The sequence below is a fragment of the Schistocerca gregaria genome, chromosome 4 (assembly GCF_023897955.1).
Source record: "Schistocerca gregaria isolate iqSchGreg1 chromosome 4, iqSchGreg1.2, whole genome shotgun sequence".
NCBI lineage: Eukaryota > Metazoa > Arthropoda > Insecta > Orthoptera > Acrididae > Schistocerca > Schistocerca gregaria.
In genome coordinates, this window is record NC_064923.1 from 758,801,243 (window position 1) to 758,818,407 (window position 17,165).

Consider the following 17,165-nt stretch of genomic DNA (forward strand, 5'->3'; position numbering starts at 1 on the left):
TTTTGTGTTTGTAATCGGACACTTGTGTGAAAGTCTACTTGCCCTTTCCTTGCACAATGTCCTGCAAACTGTTCGTAGAAGGCTGTGGGTAGATTCCATTTTCCTAGTGGCACAGTGCCCCACTCCAGACTGTTAACAAAGGTCCTAGCATACAGAATAAGTTCTCAGATATGTGAGCAGCTCGAAGAGGTGATAGAACCCTGTATGATGTCCTGGCAGTGAGTGTTCATCAGAGACAAAAAGATTCATCAAGAGTGCCCCAGAGAAGTGTGGTAGGAGTGTTCATGTTCTCTTTATACATAAATTATCTGACAGATAAGGAGAACAGTGATCTGTGACTGCTGCTGATGCTGTATTGTATGGGAAAATATCATCATCGAGTAACTGTAGAAGGATACAGGATGACTTAGACAGAATTTCTATTTTGTGTGATGAATGGCAGCTTGCTCTAAATGCAGAAAAGTAAACAATCCTGTAATTTTTTAATGGAGAATTAGTGGCGTGCTTCTCGACACAGTCACATTGATTAAATATCAGAGTGAAATGCTGCAAAGTGATATGAAATGGAACAAGCATGTTAGGTCAACAGCAGGAAAGATGAATGGTTGACCTCAGTTTATTTGGAGAATTCTAGGAAAGTGTAACTCATTTATAAAGACCACTTACAGAACACTACTGCAACCCATTCTCAAGTACAGCTGTTGTACTGCTCGAGTGTTTAGGATGTCTAGTTGGTCACATTGAAGGACAACATTGAAGCAGCTAGACTCGTTGCCAGTAGGTTCAACAAACACACGAGTCTTGTGGAGATCCGTGAATGTAGGCTTTCCTAGCATATACTGCTGATAAAATCTTCTCGGGCTTCCAGCCAGGTAGCTGCTTTGAAATGTTGTGATGTTTCAATGAGTAACACTCTCATAATCTACTGGCAAAGTATCAAGATTACATGTACATTCCATATACATACCTGAGCGGCAGCCATACCCCACCCCGCCAACCATTCCTACTCATATGGATGTCGATGACCTGCAGTGGGGGTGGACCGCTGTTCGATTGTTGGCACATTCAGTCCTTCCTGCACTTGCAAAGCTTCTGCTGCTTTGTAGGGTTTCACCATATAGCTGTTAACCCAAGTCCGTGCCGAACTTAGCTGGTGGCTCTCATCCATGTTGACGAGATCCTCCTGGAGCATTATCTCAATTGGTTCTTTAATAATGCTCTCCCAAAAGCCACGGAAATGGCACAACATTTTTGTTTTCTTAAATTTGAATGTGTGCTTGTTGTTGTGGCTGTGTTGTGCCACTGCTGATATATCTTTACACCCCAGACATAGTCTTCTAATCTGCTCCATGTAATTTTGCAAAATGCAGTGCTGTGTTTGCCCAACGTACTGGAGGCCACGTTCACACGTGATGCTATTTATATCAGGATTTGCAATTGCAGTTTGTTCTTTACTGAACCAAGCATATCTTTCATTTTTTATGGTGCTCAAAACATGGCTTTTGATGTTATTTTTCAAGGTTTCTCACAATTTTAGCTTAAGAAGGTCCAATATATAGGGAATAAAGCAGAGTTTCTCTTTCCCTTTCTCCACCTCTTCTGTGCAGGTGGCTGTAACAATTGTTTTCTTCAGTGCACGTCTAACCTGCATCTGACTATCAATTCTGGTGAAACACATGTTTAAGTTTAATTGTGTGTCTCTGGGTGTTCTGCTGAGTCAGAAACAATAACTGGAAGTGCAACATTAATCAGTCTTACCAACAAAACCTGAGAGATCACATAGTCACAAATGGCATATGTTATTTGAACTAGAGTTGTTAGAACAATGTACCGTTGTGTTGGCTGATGACAGCTCTTTGCTTGAAGGTACAGATCTGTGTGAGTCTTCTTTCTGTTGACTGCATGTCCTATGGCGCTGCCAACAAAAACATTGTGCCAGACTTGTTGCTTTTGGGAGAGCATTAGCAATTGAGATAAGGTTCCGTGACAGCCTCGTCAACAGCTAAGTTAGACATGGAACACAGCACTTGCAGCTATATACCAAGACCACACCCAGAGCTTGATGCTTTGTTATTCTGTGAAGGACTGATTGCACCAAGAATTGCATGGCGGTCCGCCTCCCACCCCCTCCCCACCACTCACTGATCCCTGTGTTTGATGGATGGGGTGATAAAGAGGCAGCAACTGCTTAGCTGTATGTATAGCTTCCCCCAAATAATCATGCCAGTAGATGTTGAGAGGGAACACTTGCCAGAATGTTGTGGAATTTCATTACGGCCTTCCAGATGGAACCTCAAGAAGATTTCAGCAGAACATCTACATCTACATACATACTCCGCAATCCACCATACGGTGTGTGGCGGAGGGTACCTCGTACCACAATTAGCACCTTCTCTCCCAGTTGCGCTCCCAAACAGAACGAGGGAAAAATGACTCCCTATATGAGCCCTAATATCTCTTATCTTATGTTTGTGGTCTTTCTGCGAAGTATACAATGGCGGTAGTAAAACTGTACTGCAGTCAGCCTCAAATGCTGGTTCTCTAAATTTTCTCAATAGTGATCCACAAAAAGAATGTCTCATTTCCTCCAGAGACTCCCACCCGAGTTCCTGAAGCATTTCCGTAACACTCGCATGATGATCAAACCTACCAGTAACAAATCTAGCAGCCCGTCACTGATTTGCTTCTATCTCCTCCCTCAATCCGACCTGATAGGGATCCCAAAGACTCGAGGATTGCTCAAGAATTGGCCGTATTAGTGTTTTATAAGTGGTCTCCTTTACAGATGAACCACATCTTCCGAAAATTCTACCAATGAACCGAAGATGACTATCCACCTCCCCCACAACTGCCATTACATGCTTGTCCCACTTCATATCGCTCTGCAATGTTATGCCCAAATATTTAATCGATGTGACTGTGTCAAGTGCTACACTACTAATGGAGTATTCAAACATTACAGGATTCTTTTTCCTATTCATTTGCATTAATTTACATTTATCTATATTTAGAGTTAGCTGCCATTTCTTACACCAATCACAAATCCTTTCCAAGTCATCTTGTATCTTCCTACAGTCACTCAATGATGACACCTTCCCGTACACCACAGCACCATCAGCAAACAGCCGCACATTGCTATCCACCCTATCCAAAAGATCATTTATGTAGATGGAAAACAACAGCGGACCTACCAAACTTCCCTGGGGCACTCCAGATGATACCCTCACCTCCGATGAACACTCACCATTGAGGACAATATACTGGGTTCTATTACTTAAGAAGTCTTCAAGCCACTCACATATTTGGGAACCAGTCCCATATGCTCGTACCTTAGTTAGGAATCTGCAGTGGGGGACCGAGTCAAACGCTTTCCGGAAGTCAAGGAATATGGCATCCGTCTGATACCCTTCATCCATGGTTTGCAAGATATCATGTGAAAAAAGAGCGAGTTGCGTTTCGCAGGAGCAATGCTTTCTAAAGCCGTGCTGATGCATGGACAGCAACTTCTCTGTCTCAAGGAAATTCATTATATTCGAAATGAGAATATGTTCAAGAATCCTGCAACAAACCGATGTTAAGGATATTGGTCTGTAATTTTGAGGATCCGTCCTTCTACCCTTCTTATATACAGGCATCACTTGCACTTTTTTACAGTTGCTCGGGACTTTACATTGGGCAAGAGATTCGCGATAAATGCAAGCTAAGTAAGGAGCCAATGCAGTAGAGTACTCTCTGTAAAAACGAATTGGAATCCCATCAGGACCTGCTGATTTATTTATTTTCAACCCATTCAGCTGCTTCACAACCCCAGGGATGCCTATCACTATGTCCTCCATACGGGAATCTGTACGAGACTCAAACGGCAGTATGTTTGTACGATCCTCCTGCGTGAAAAATTTCTCAAATGCTAAATTTAAAATTTCAGCTTTCGTTTTGCTGTCTTCCGTTGCCAGGCCAGACTGATCAGTGACTGACTGGATGGAAGCCTTCAACCTGCTTACCGATTTTACGTAAGACCAGAATTTCCTTGGGTTTTCAGCAAGATCTTTTGCTAAGGTATGACGTTGGTAGTGGTTGAATGCTTCGCGCATCACTCTTTTTACAGCAGCACAAATCTCTACTAACTTTTGCCTATCCTCATTCTCCCGATCTTTCTTGTACCATTAGTGCAACTGTCTTTGCTTCCTGAGCATTCTCTGAATTGCGCTGTTAAACCACAGTGGGTCTTTTCCGTCCGTAACCCACTTTTTCGGCACATACTTCTCCAATGTGTGATTTACAATGCGTTTAAAATTTGCCCATAATTCTTCCACGTCCATCATAGGGGAAGTAAATGAATTTGATTCATTTACTAAGTGGGATGCTAACAACTGCTTATCTGTTCTTCCTGGTAAGAATACTCTCCTAGCTGTCTTGACTGACTTTTTAACTTTTGTAACCATAGTCGTAATGACAACATCATGATCACTAATCCCTGTCTCAACACTGACACCGTCAAAACATTATGGATATGCTTCATGAACTCAAATGGGAATCCCTGGAGGGGAGTCAACATCCTGTTAATAAAACACTGTTGATAAAATTTGTAGAGCCAGCATTTGCACGTGACTCAAGACTGATTCTAATGTCGCCAGCATACATTTCACATAACAACCGCAAAGACAAGGTAAGAGAAATTAGGGCTCACATGGAGGCATGTAGGCATTCATTTTTTGCTTGCTCAATTAATGAATGGAGCAGGAAAGAAAATGACCAGTAGTGGAACAAGGTATCCTCTGCCATGCAGTGTATGGTAACTCATGGAGTATGTATGTAGATACCTGTGCCACTATCAAGCTTTTTCTTCAGTGTGGCGCTATACTGTGGTGAAAAATAAGAAGCTAGATTCAAAATGTAAGTGCCGCTACAGATGTCCTGTAGCTTCACATTAACACATGATTAAATTTTTCACATATTTTGGTTTAACCTATCCTGTCTTCAAACATTGGTATTTGTATTTGTACATTTCACGATCACTGTTCCCAGAGTGTATTGTACCTTTCCTTGTTTCCTTTCCAGATCCCACCATTCTTACCAAAGTTCTCCTTTCTGTTCTCCCTGACTTATGGCTTTCCATTATGAACAGTAATGTTTATCTTAAGAAATCATTTTCATTAATTTGATCCGTGTTTTGCAGCTGTGGATGTAACTGTGCTAAATATACTGAAAGTATATTGAACAACATGCTCAGTCACAAATAATTGTGTTTCATTGAGCTGTACTATGCATTTCAGGGCTTATGGTAAATATCAAGATACACCTCTCGATGGGCCCACAGGACCATAAATGCATAGTGTAGTGTAATAAAACACCAGTATTACTGATTGGTGCCATTGTTCAGTATTGTTTCAGTGGACTCCTTTTTTAGCTATCACAGCTTTCCTATTTTCCTGTTTTTTTTCCCATACTTTGTTGCCTTTTTGTTGTTATGTCTTTCATGTTAACACTCTTTGTCATTTCTTATATCTCCTGTGACTCTTAACTTTTGTTTGAGTATTTATAAATTTGGATTTTTATAAGGAGAAAAATAAAACTTTTTGTAGTTTTACATTTTGACTGTATTTCCAGACATTCCGAGTAGCAGCAGGTCTTCGTGGGGCCACATTAAGACACCGAATGTGTGCTAGTAGTACAAGCTGGTTCACACAGTTTGTGGACTTCTTTGATGTCAGAGATTACCCAGTTGCAGGATATGATCCTCCTGGAGTTATAACTGAGTTGCACATGCATCTCTGGGACTGTGCAGTTGATTACAGGTAATGTAGGGTTTAGTTCATAACTGAGTAAAAATATCATATTAAAAAACATAATTATCATAAAGAGATTTGAGTTAACCCATTTATATGTGACTTAATATTGTGATGAGTATAACTTTTCTACAGAATAGGTTGTTGTTTTCGAATATGGGTTTGCTAAATTGAAATTGGTTGATTTATTCATTTTTTGATCAAGATTTAAAGTAAGACATCTCATTACTGAGTTAATAAAACAGTTATTTAATGTTTGATTTTAATGTAGTATTGTTAGGCATGTTTCAAAACTAATGAAAAGGTTGCAGAAGGTATAGATTAATTTATCATCTTCATATTAAGATCAGTACATATATATTTTGTGTTCACTTTTCTTTTCACCTTTTCTGAAAAAGTTATTTCATTTTTCCATTGAGATTAGGATTACTATAGCATTAGAACTATTATACCATTTGCAGTGCCAAGAAACATAAATAAAATTTCAATACACAATGCAATTCAAGCCCTTGGGTTTCATCTTCAGGTTCAAAGTGTACCATGTTGTTGTTGTAGTTGTGGTATTCAGTTCAAACATTGGCTTGGTGCAGCTTCCCCTGTTACTCTATCCTGCACAAACCTCATCATCTCTGAATAACTACTGCAACCTACACCCTTCTGGATCTACTAACTGCATTCATCTTGTGCTCTCTCTGTACCTTCAGAAAAGACTTAAAATACTTAAATCTATATTCAGTTTCGATGTGTGTTATGGGTTCCAGGAATTTGTGATTGCATAGCAGGAGAATTTTGCGGATGGAGAGAAGGTATTGCAATGAGGTTTGGGCGTAGTTGATATGGTTTTGCAGGACTATATTGGTGAGGACTAAGGATTGGTAGAATCTGAACAGGTGTAGGTCTTTGTGGAAGGAGGGGTGGCAGCTGGAGATAGGTAATTTGATGGTAAGGCCATTTGGGGGAATTCAGTGAGCCACGCAACAATATAGGAACAGTATGTGGGACTGGGTTCTAGCCAGATGATTAATGGTGCCTGTTACTGTGATTATTTGATGACAGAGAGTTGTTCAACTTGAACAGGAGGTCCCAAAAGTCACCTGAATTCTTTCCTCATTGCTAAGCAGACAGACACTAGTGAGAAGTCAATGAACTAGGTCTACAACACACTGTTTTGATCATCTGACCAACAATCACCCATGCAGAAACTTCACTGTTTACTATACATGGCGCAATTTGTCTCCTTTCTTCTGTGCCCAGAAATAGATCCCTAGTAAGCAGGAAAAGTCACGGATCCCGAGAGGAAGGTGCTCACCAAAAGTTTTCATTTTATTTTTGTCAGAAGCTGTTCAACATCCAGAGCCGTTTGATTGGAAGAATTTCCATGGTCTAGAAGCCAATCCATTGATCACCTCCATACAGACATTTTTTACTGAGTACTACTCACTTTCATTTTAGCACTTGAAGATAACAGTGCTGGTTAGCTGCAGTACCTGGCAAAACAAATTGGTTATTGACTATCTCCTTCATGACAGGAAAGAAACTAGTACTGTTAACAATTTGTTTTGTTTTCTTCTGTCATGATGATGAAGAAATCATTCACTGGCACATGTTTGGTTGGTAATCTAGCTATGTTTGTAACACCATGTGTTGTTACCTGTATTGAATGTTGGTAGAGATCTGACATCATCATATACTTTACTCATGTGTACAGTGCATTATTAACGAACACATGAAGCAGTATTTACTTTTAGGTTTTCTGTTGGAGGTACTGTAAATATTGAAATAATGGAATGTCCACCGGCCGGAGTGGCTGAGCAGTTCTAGATGCTACAGTCTGGAACCGCGCGACCGCTACGGTTGCAGGTTCGAATCCTGTCTCGGGCATGGCTGTGTGTGATGTCCTTAGGTTAGTTAGGTTTAAGTAGTTCTAAGTTCTAGGGGACTGATGACCTGAGAAGTTAAGTCCCATAGTGCCCAGAGCCATCTGAACTTTTTTTTTTGAATGTCCAGGATGAAATAACAACAATATTATAAAAAGGGTAGACTGCTGCTTACCTCATAGAGGAGGCAAAATAAAAAAGGCTGCTAACTATTTAGGCTTTCAGACCAAAAAGACCTTGTTCAGAAATAAAATACACACACACTTTCACATCAGCACAATTCGTGCACATGTGACCACTGTCTCTGGTGACTGTGGCCTGACTGTAGAGACTGCAACTATGTTTGGTGTGAGCAGCAATCTGGAGTGGTGGTGGGGGTATGGAAATGGCATGAGGCAGAGAGGAGAGGGATAGTAGGGTAGGGTTTAGGGAAGATGCTGTGCTACATGTGAGAGTGCGCAGGGAATGCGGATGCTAAGTGCAGAGTTAGGAAACTGTGCTGGAGATGGGGACAGGGGGAGGGGAGCCAAAAAGGGGGAGGAGAGAGGTAGAGAAGTGGAAAAGCCTGTAAGTGTGTTGACAGAATAGAAGGCATGTGTAGTTCTGGAGTGTGAGCAGGGACGAAAACAGGTAGATGGAGGATAGGAACTAGCGAAGACTGGGGCAAGGTGGGTTACAGGAATGAAGGATGTGTTGCAGAAAGATATCCCACCTGCACAATTCAGAAAAGCTAGTGTTGGTATGAAGAATCTATGTGTTATAAGCCATAATGCAGTCCTTTAGGTGAAGCACATCTTGTTGGGCAGTATGTTCAGCAACCCTTGGTTGAGCTTTCCCTTGCCCACAGTCTGGCAGTGGTCTTCATTTGGACATACAGCTTGTTAGTTTCATGTCCATGGAAAAAACTGCACAGTGGTTGCAGCTTAATTTGTAGATCACATGGCTGCTTTCACATGAATTCCTGTCTTTGATGGGATAGGGGATGCCTGTGACAGGAATGGAGTAAGTGGCAGTGAGAGAACAGGCCTAGCATCAAGGCCTATTGCAAGGATATGAGCTACGAGCAAGGTTGGGAGCAGAGGTGGAGTGGGACTGGATAGGAAGATTGCATAGATTCGGTGGATGGTTGAATACCAGTGTGAGAGGATTAGCAAGGATAGGGGGTAGGATATTCCTCCTTTCAGGGCATGACGAGAGGTAGTCAGAATCCTGGTGGAGATTGTGATGGAGTTGTTTCAGTCCTGGATGGTACCGAGTCATGAGAGGAGTGCACGTTTGTGGCTGGACAGTGGTTTTGTGGGTGAAGGTAGGTAATTGGAGAGCCAAAGTACCAGATATCTCTTTCTGATTAAGGTTGGGAGGGTAATTTCACTCAGTGAAGGCCTCAGTGAGACCCTTAGCATATTTGGAGAGGGGCTGCTCATCACTACAGATGCGACAACCACTAGTGGTTAGGCTACATGGAAGGGACAACTTGGTATGGTATGGGTGTCAGCTGTCCAAATCAAGGTATTATTGGTTGTTAGTTGGTTCGATGTGGATGGAGGTACTGAGTAGCTATCCTTGAGGTGGAACATCGAGGACAGTGGCTTGTTGGTTTGAGGAGGACCAGGTGAAGCAAATGGGGAGAAGCGGTTGAAGTATTGAAGGAATGTGAATAGGGTGTCCTCACCCTCAGTTCACATCATGAAGATTCCAAAATCAAATGTGAACCAGGTGAGGTGTTTGGGGTACTGGGTGGTTAAGAAGGATACCTCTCGACAGCCCATCAGTAATAAGTGAGGCCTATTAAAAGGTTGGCATATGATGGTGCCATGTGGATGCCCTTTGCTGTACTATGGATTTGTTTGTAGGTGATGCCTTCAAAGGAGAAGTAATTGTGGGCAAGTATACTGCTGTTCATGGTGACCAGGAAGGAGGTTGCAGGTATGGGGTCAGTCAAGTATTGGGAAATGTAGTGTTCAGTAGCAGGAAGACCAGGGGCATTGAGGAGGTTAGTATAGAGGGACCTGGCATCAACTGTGACAAGCAAGGTTCCAGGTGCTAAAAGGGCAAGAATTGTGAAGAATCGGCAGAAAAATGATTGGTGTCTTTTTATATAGGAATATGTAGGTCATGCTTAATAGACTGAAGGTGTTGGCTCACAAGAGCAAAGAACCTCTTTGTAATGGTACAGTAATAAGCCTTAATGTGTCATCCTGGATGGTTAGGTTTATGAAATAGGAAGCATGTAGAAGATAAGAGTGTGGGGAGTGGTAGGGGTTAGGAGAGAAACAGACTTAAGGGAGAGGCTCTGGAATGTGCCTAAGGATTTGAGGAGGGACTGGATATCTTGCTGCATTTCTGGATTGGTGTCACAGTGCCAGCTGGTGGAATCCTGCCACCAGGTAATCCCTGCTGTTGATACCTACAGTTGTGAGGCCTTTGTCGGCAGGAAGGATTTTATGGTCAGGATCAGTTTTCAGGTGATGGATTGCAGTTCTATCTGAAGATTTAAATTTGGTTTCCATTAAGGGATTAGGGCAATGGTTGCGAGGCAAGGTTTTACATTAAGAAGTTTGGAAAGTTAACAGAGGTGATTTATGGGCAGTGAGGGTGGATCACAGTTGGATGGGAGACTGCACTGAATCAGGCAGGGTTAATTTTTCATTTGGATTGAGCCTGATTGGTAGTGCTGGTGGCGAAAAGTGTTTCCACTTTAGAGACCAGCAGAAGGAGAAAAAGGTTTTAGCAAGTTCAGAATGATAGAACTTGGGAGTGGGGGTAAAGGTAAGGTATTTGGAATAGACTGATACTTCTGTGGGATGTAAGCTTTTTGAGAAGATGTTCATGACTGTGTATTGGTATGTTTAGGTTCTAGATTCTATATGATGTTGGGAGTGAGTTTCTGAGTGTGTGTTGCAGTATACGTCTGTAAGGTAGATTTGTTGGCTATGAGGGGATTTTGGGGAGGTTTGATGGAGGCTCTCGTAGAGGTGGTGTATAGAGGTAATCTAAAGCAGGAGGAGTAAGTGAACAGGTTGGAGAGTTTTTTGAGTTGCTGCTGTAGATCCTAGAGGGCAGGCTAACTCTTCATCTAGCACCCCTACCCTGTCTCCACCACATCCTTGCACACTTTCACATGCAGCATAACATCTTCCCTCACCTCTACCCTGCTATATTACATTACATTACAAAACACTTCTTCCATTGATCATGAATACAATTATAATTTGTTTTCCTACTTCATATCTAAAAATTAACTGATGAGTGGAAGGAGTTGTCATTCAGAATTTCTTTTGACTTGTTTTTAAATGCTGGTTGGCTATCTTTCAAACTTTTAATGCTATTTGGGAGATGACAAAAGATTTTCGTTGCAGCATAATTCACCCTTTTCTCTGCCAAAGTAAGATTTAACCCAGAATAGTGAAGATCATCTTTTCTTCTAGCACCGTAGCTATGCACTTCGCTATTATTTTTGAATCATAAGTAAAGATATGTAAAGGTACTGTGAATATCCTGAGTTCCTTAAATATATGTTGGCAAGGTGATCTTGGGTGGGCTGCAGCTATTGCAATAAATACTTTTTCTCTTAATGATGAATTACTTGAAAATATAATGGCATATGAAAGCACCGAATGAAAATAGGCATAGTAGACTAATTTACTAATAGGTTTATTACCAAAATTTGAAATTACCCTAATAGTACAAGTCGCTAAACCTAAACATTTCAGCATATCATTAGTGTGTTTCTTCCAGTTCAGTTTCTCATCAGTGCATACACTCAGAAATTATGTTTTAGCAACAGACTTCTGTTCAGAGTCAATATTTATCAATGGTGTTTTGCCATTTACTGTACAGAACTGTATATAATGTTTTTTCTCAAAATTTGGTGAGAGCCCGTTTGCAGAGAACCACTTAATAATTTTCTGAAATACATTATTTACAATTTCCTCAGCTAATTCTTGTTTGTTGGGTGTGATTGCATATGGAGATCATGAGCAAATAGAATTAGCTTTTTGTCAATTAAAAAATAATGAAAGATATAAGATAAGGTATTTTGTATTATTATTGGTTAGATAGATATGAATTAATTAATTAAAATGGAATGTTAATGGATTTCATCTCTGCTAGTAAATGTGACTCTTTAGAAAGCATTGAATAATTGGTAAGTACTGGTTGAGAACACTACATGAATGTTTCTTGATGTGCTGGAGGCAATGCTATTAAAATGATAAAACAGCACAGAAAAATTTTACTCCCTTTTTTAACACAAGTGGAACTCTGCCGTCCAACATTAATAGTACAGCAGGCCAGTGTGTGTGTTGGTAGACAACATTGCTTGGAGGCCAATGACCGATCTCAGTATTACACAGTTCACGTAATAACATTGCCAGAATTTTGAGACAGAAAGATCAGTAAAAAATGACCTCAGGGACGTATGAATTATAAGCTGATGGGTTAAATGGCAAATCCACACTAACAGTGTTTAGCCCTGGCCACCAAACAGTGGACCAGTAACTTCTCTTTGATGCCGCCTGAAACTAGACTAAAAAAAAGCCATAATAAAATCACATATAATATGAATAGCAGGGAAAGGGATCCTCAGATGAAAAACAGCTACTTAAAATCAGATTAACATAATTATTCAACAAAACTATATAAGTGACATGTACACATCTTATCTTGATAGCAGAGGACAAGAGAAAGAGACGCATTCCGCTTTCTTATAGTGCTATACAAATTAAGGCACTTACCACATTCTGTTTCACAGCATTTTCTTTACACATTTTAACTCACTTCATGAATAATTGAAAACCTGTTATCCCATTAGTACATAATTTCTTTCAATTACTATACAAATTTATTTATATTTGGAAAATTATTTATAATATTTTGAGGTGTTAATTAAAATTGGGGCTAGTTTTTATACAGTTATAAAGTAACATTTCATCTGCATCTTCATGAATATAGAGTGGCAAGTCATGAATATATATTTAGAACAATAAGGGACCCAGACTGAACTGTGTGGGACACCATTCTTGATACCTCTCCAATTAGAGGACTATGCTGATTTTTGCAGACTATTTGTACTGTTAGTTTCAACCTTCTGCATTCTACCAGTTAAATATGAATTAAACCATTTGTGCACTGTCCCACTCATATCACAATACTTAAGCTTATCTAGAAGAATTTCATGATTTTCACAGTCAAAAACCTTTGAGAGATAAGGAAAAATCCTAATAGGTGATTTTCAGTTATTCAGAGCATTTAATATTTGAACAGTGAAAGTATATACAGCATTTTCTTTTGAAAAGCCTTTCTGTGACCAACATTGACATTTTGTTAGTACTTCATTTTTACAGAGATGTGAAGCTACTCTTGAATACATTACTCTTTCAGGAATTTTGGATGTAGCTAGCTGTCAGAAGTGACATTGGGTGGTAGTTGTTGGCATCAGACCTATCCCCTTTTGCATCCAATGGTTTAATAATTGCATATTTCAATCTATCTAGAAAAAAGCCCTGTTTCAGTGAGCTACTACATAGGTGGCTGAGAATCCTACTTATCTGTTGGAAACAAGCTTTTGGTACTCTGTTGGAAATCTCATCAATTCAATGCAAGCTTTTACTTTTGAGTGAATTTATTATTTTCATAATTTCAGTAGGAGAGGTGGGTTGAATTTCAATCTTCTCATTGAGTTTGATAGAAATAAAGTCTTTCTGTACACTGTTACCCTGCTTCCCTTTTAAGAACATTCCAAACTGTTTAATTTCATTATCAGAGGGGATAATCTCAAACATAATGCACATACTTTTGGACTTTTTAATAACTTTTTTTAATACAGTACAGTAGTTTTTACAACGTTTCACTGCTTCTGGATCATTAATGCATTTCTCTTTTCTGTTTATAAGATATTTTTATCCCTTTAGTAAGCCACAGCTTTTTAGATGGTTTCTCACAGCTATATATCACTGTTTTCTTTGGAAAACTGTTTTCAAATATACTCACAAAGGTATCATGAAATAGGTTAAATTTTAAATTAGCAGCATGTTCACTGTACACCTCATTCTAGTCTAACTGTTGCATGCTTTCCCTAAAATTTTCAATTTTTAAATTGTTAGTTGAACACTGTATTTTGGAGGACTGTTTTGTATTACTGTATGGAGCTATGTAATATACTGTAACTAGCTTTGTATCATTATCAAACAGACCATCCTTAACAGTAAAAGTATTGATCTGATTAATTCATCTTGGTCTGTAAAAACATTGTCTATCAGTGTGCTGCTTTACTGTACTAGCATAACAAAGAATCTAAGTTCTTCAGAAAGAGCTGAAAATTTCGTCATGGGGATATATAGACAGCTACAATTATACAAAAAGTACTATTATTTTCTGTAAGATCACAGGCACATGCTTCTATATCTTACTATACACAAAAATTTTCAGTTTCTAAATTTTTCACTCCATGATAAGTTTTAACACATAAGGCAGCTCCTCCTCTCTCCATAGTGCCTCTACTTACATGTGCTGGAAGCTTTATATCCATCTACATTTATCTTGTGACACATCTGTGACTATGTGATGTTCAGACAGGCATAGTACATCTATTCCACCCTCAGTTTCTAAATCTTTTGCACAAACAAGAAGCTTTTTTTAATCCTATGATATTGTGATGTAATATACTAACATTATTTTTCACTGTAGTTTTATGAGAATTTTGTGATATTTTAACATCTCTAATGCGTGCCTGTCTGAGATTCTCATTATTTGATTCCTTTCAATTTTGTATCACTACACACTGAACTTAGCCTAAAAAAGACATACCCCTTGAGTTCCAGTAACTCCCTCCCCTCCTTCTCACCCACCACTCACCATTAAAGATTTTGCTATCATCCTGTCCAGTTTACCCTTCCCTCTTGTATAGAGATGCAGGCCATGACTTGTGAAATTACACCTACCAATAGCATTAACCAGAACCAAAACTATGACAAAAGTAGCCACCTGAAGGAGCTGATCTAACTCCATGCTGACTCCCCTGACAGACAATTCTTCAGTTGAGGCTGACCATACCGATCATACCGCATGGAAATAGGAACCAATCCAACACTTGTATGCTGATGCTGTTTTTATCTGTTCACACTCAACATTGTAGCCCTAAATACTGTTTCCCACCTGTCCATTGTTACGACATGATCCTGCTTTGTAAAACCCTGCACACTGTTCCTATGTCCTGTCTCACTCGGTTAAGACATGCACTGGGCTTGAAAAAACTGTGGCTCCTGTTCTTTGCTACCACTTCCCACCTGTCTTCACCCTTCTTCCCCCTTAACCTCATCAGTTCTTCCCTAGCACTATGAAATTCACCCTTAAGGGCTCTAGTCTTCTCTTCCTGTTCAGCTATTTTTCTATCCCTTGAACATACCTTGCAGTACCATGGAAGAGAACCATTTACTTCCTCAATTCCCATGCCACTACATTCTGCCCAATGCAACATCTGTCATGACAACCACTTAGAACCCCAGAACTAACATTGCTACAGCAGCTCAAAAACTTGTCACTCATGGTTGTTTACAGTCTTTTTACAGAATTCATCTAGACAGTAACAGTAATATTCTATTAACTACAGATCATAAGAGTCACTGAAGTTATGTAGAACACTGAAATATGTGTACATTATTACACGCATTGAAAGGCCGCTGCACAACCAATATTAAAGCTGAGCTGGATTCTACTTTGGGAGAGACTGCTCCTTCGTTGGCAACAGTAAAATGTTGGGTAGCTGAGTGTAAATGTGAGGCCATATGAACTGCTAAGACGAGCTTCGCAGTGGTCGATTAAATGAGGTGATGACTCCAGAAAGGGAGAATAAAATTCACAAAGCAGTATTGGATGATCATCGACTGAAAGCGCAAGAGCTAGCAGACATAGTAGGCATTTCAAAAAGTGCAGTACATTGCATATTATCTGAAAATTTGGACATGAGAAAGCTGTGTGCAAGGCTTGTGCTACATTTGCCCACACTCAAGAAAAAATAGTGTCATGAAGATGTTTCAGTTGAGTGTTTGTTTAGTGAAATTTTGGAGCAAAAAAGCTATTTTTTTTGCACTGTTTCATAACCATGGATGAATCATGGAACCACCACTTCACTCCCGAGACAAAATAACAATCAAAACAATGGACATAAATTGGGGAACCAACTGCAAAGTAGACAAAAACCGTTTCATCTGCAGGCAAGGTCCTGTTGTCAGTTTTTTGGGTTGCACATGGGATAATTTTCATTGACTGTCTTGGAAAAGGAAAAACTATCAACAGTGAGTATTATGTGAAATTGTTGCAACATTTGGGCTAAGAAATCAAGCAAAAACAGCTGCATTTGGCCAAGAATAAAGTGTTGTTTCTTCAGGACAGTGCCCAGCTCACAAGTTGTGATGAAGCAAGCTGGGATGGTTTTACTACCCTTCTTGTTCTGCCATCTCCCTACTTAAATTCATTTTTTCAGTTTTAAGTAATTACTATTAAAATACATGAGTATATTCTGCATTCCCATAAAAGAGAAAGGTTGACCCTCAGTTTTAAAGAATATAACACCAGATATAATTTTGTGTTTAGTTTTATGTATGTAATTAATTTTATAATTTAGTTTGACTATTCTTAATTAATACTTTCGTTATAGGGTGAAATCTGTAGTTGTTACATAACTTAAATTCTATTGTTGACATATAAACAAATATAAAGTCTGTACTAATTACAAATATTTGGGAGATGAAAAAAAAGCGTTCTTTAAGTATTTATTTGGCTCTGCCCAACGACATGTTAGCAAAGCAAGCACTTAATTAATTCCAAAGTAATTAACAGTTGTGTCAGACGTATTATTTGCATAACAATATTTGTTGATTTTATCATTTAAACAAATAATTTGTCCTAATTCTTGTAGTAGAAGAAACTGTTGAAAGGAATGAATTTTTTTATGTATTCAGTTAATTTAATGAGTTAAGTTTTAACTATAATTTCTGTAAATTAAACTTCGAACAATGTGTAGTTTCAGCACCTATTACTATGAAGATATATAAGGGACCAATTTTTGGTCCTGAGACAGTCAGTCCATGGCCTAGTTTTAGACGAGAAACCTGTGTTGGTTAGAACAACAACAGTTTCTTCTACTACAAGAATTAGGATGAATTGTTTGTTTAAATGATGAAATCAACAAATATTGTTATGCAAACAATACGCTTGACAAAACAGTTAATTACTTTGGAATTAATTAAGTGCTGTCTTTGCTAACATGTCGTTGGGCAGAGCCAAATAAATACTTAAAGAATGCTATTTTTTCGTCTCCCAAATATTTATAATTAGTACAGACTTTACATTTGTTTATATGTCAACAATAGAATTTGAGTTATGTAACAACTACTTATTTCACCCTATAATGAAAGTATTAACTAGGAGTAGTCAAACTAAATTATAAAATCAATTACATACATAAAACTAAACACAAAATTAGATCTGGTGTTATATTCTT

At 39.0% G+C, this 17,165-nt stretch overlaps 1 protein-coding gene across 3 annotated transcripts in view; it reads left to right on the plus strand.

Moving 5' to 3' along the window:
* LOC126266719 (autophagy-related protein 2 homolog A) overlaps positions 1-17,165 on the plus strand; it is a 492,161-nt gene that overhangs the window by 278,496 nt on the left and 196,500 nt on the right. For all 3 annotated transcript variants that reach the window (XM_049971191.1, XM_049971193.1, XM_049971192.1), the window contains one exon: positions 5,608-5,795. In XM_049971191.1, coding sequence (XP_049827148.1) covers positions 5,608-5,795 — 188 coding nt within the window. The remainder of the gene's footprint in view (positions 1-5,607; positions 5,796-17,165) is intronic.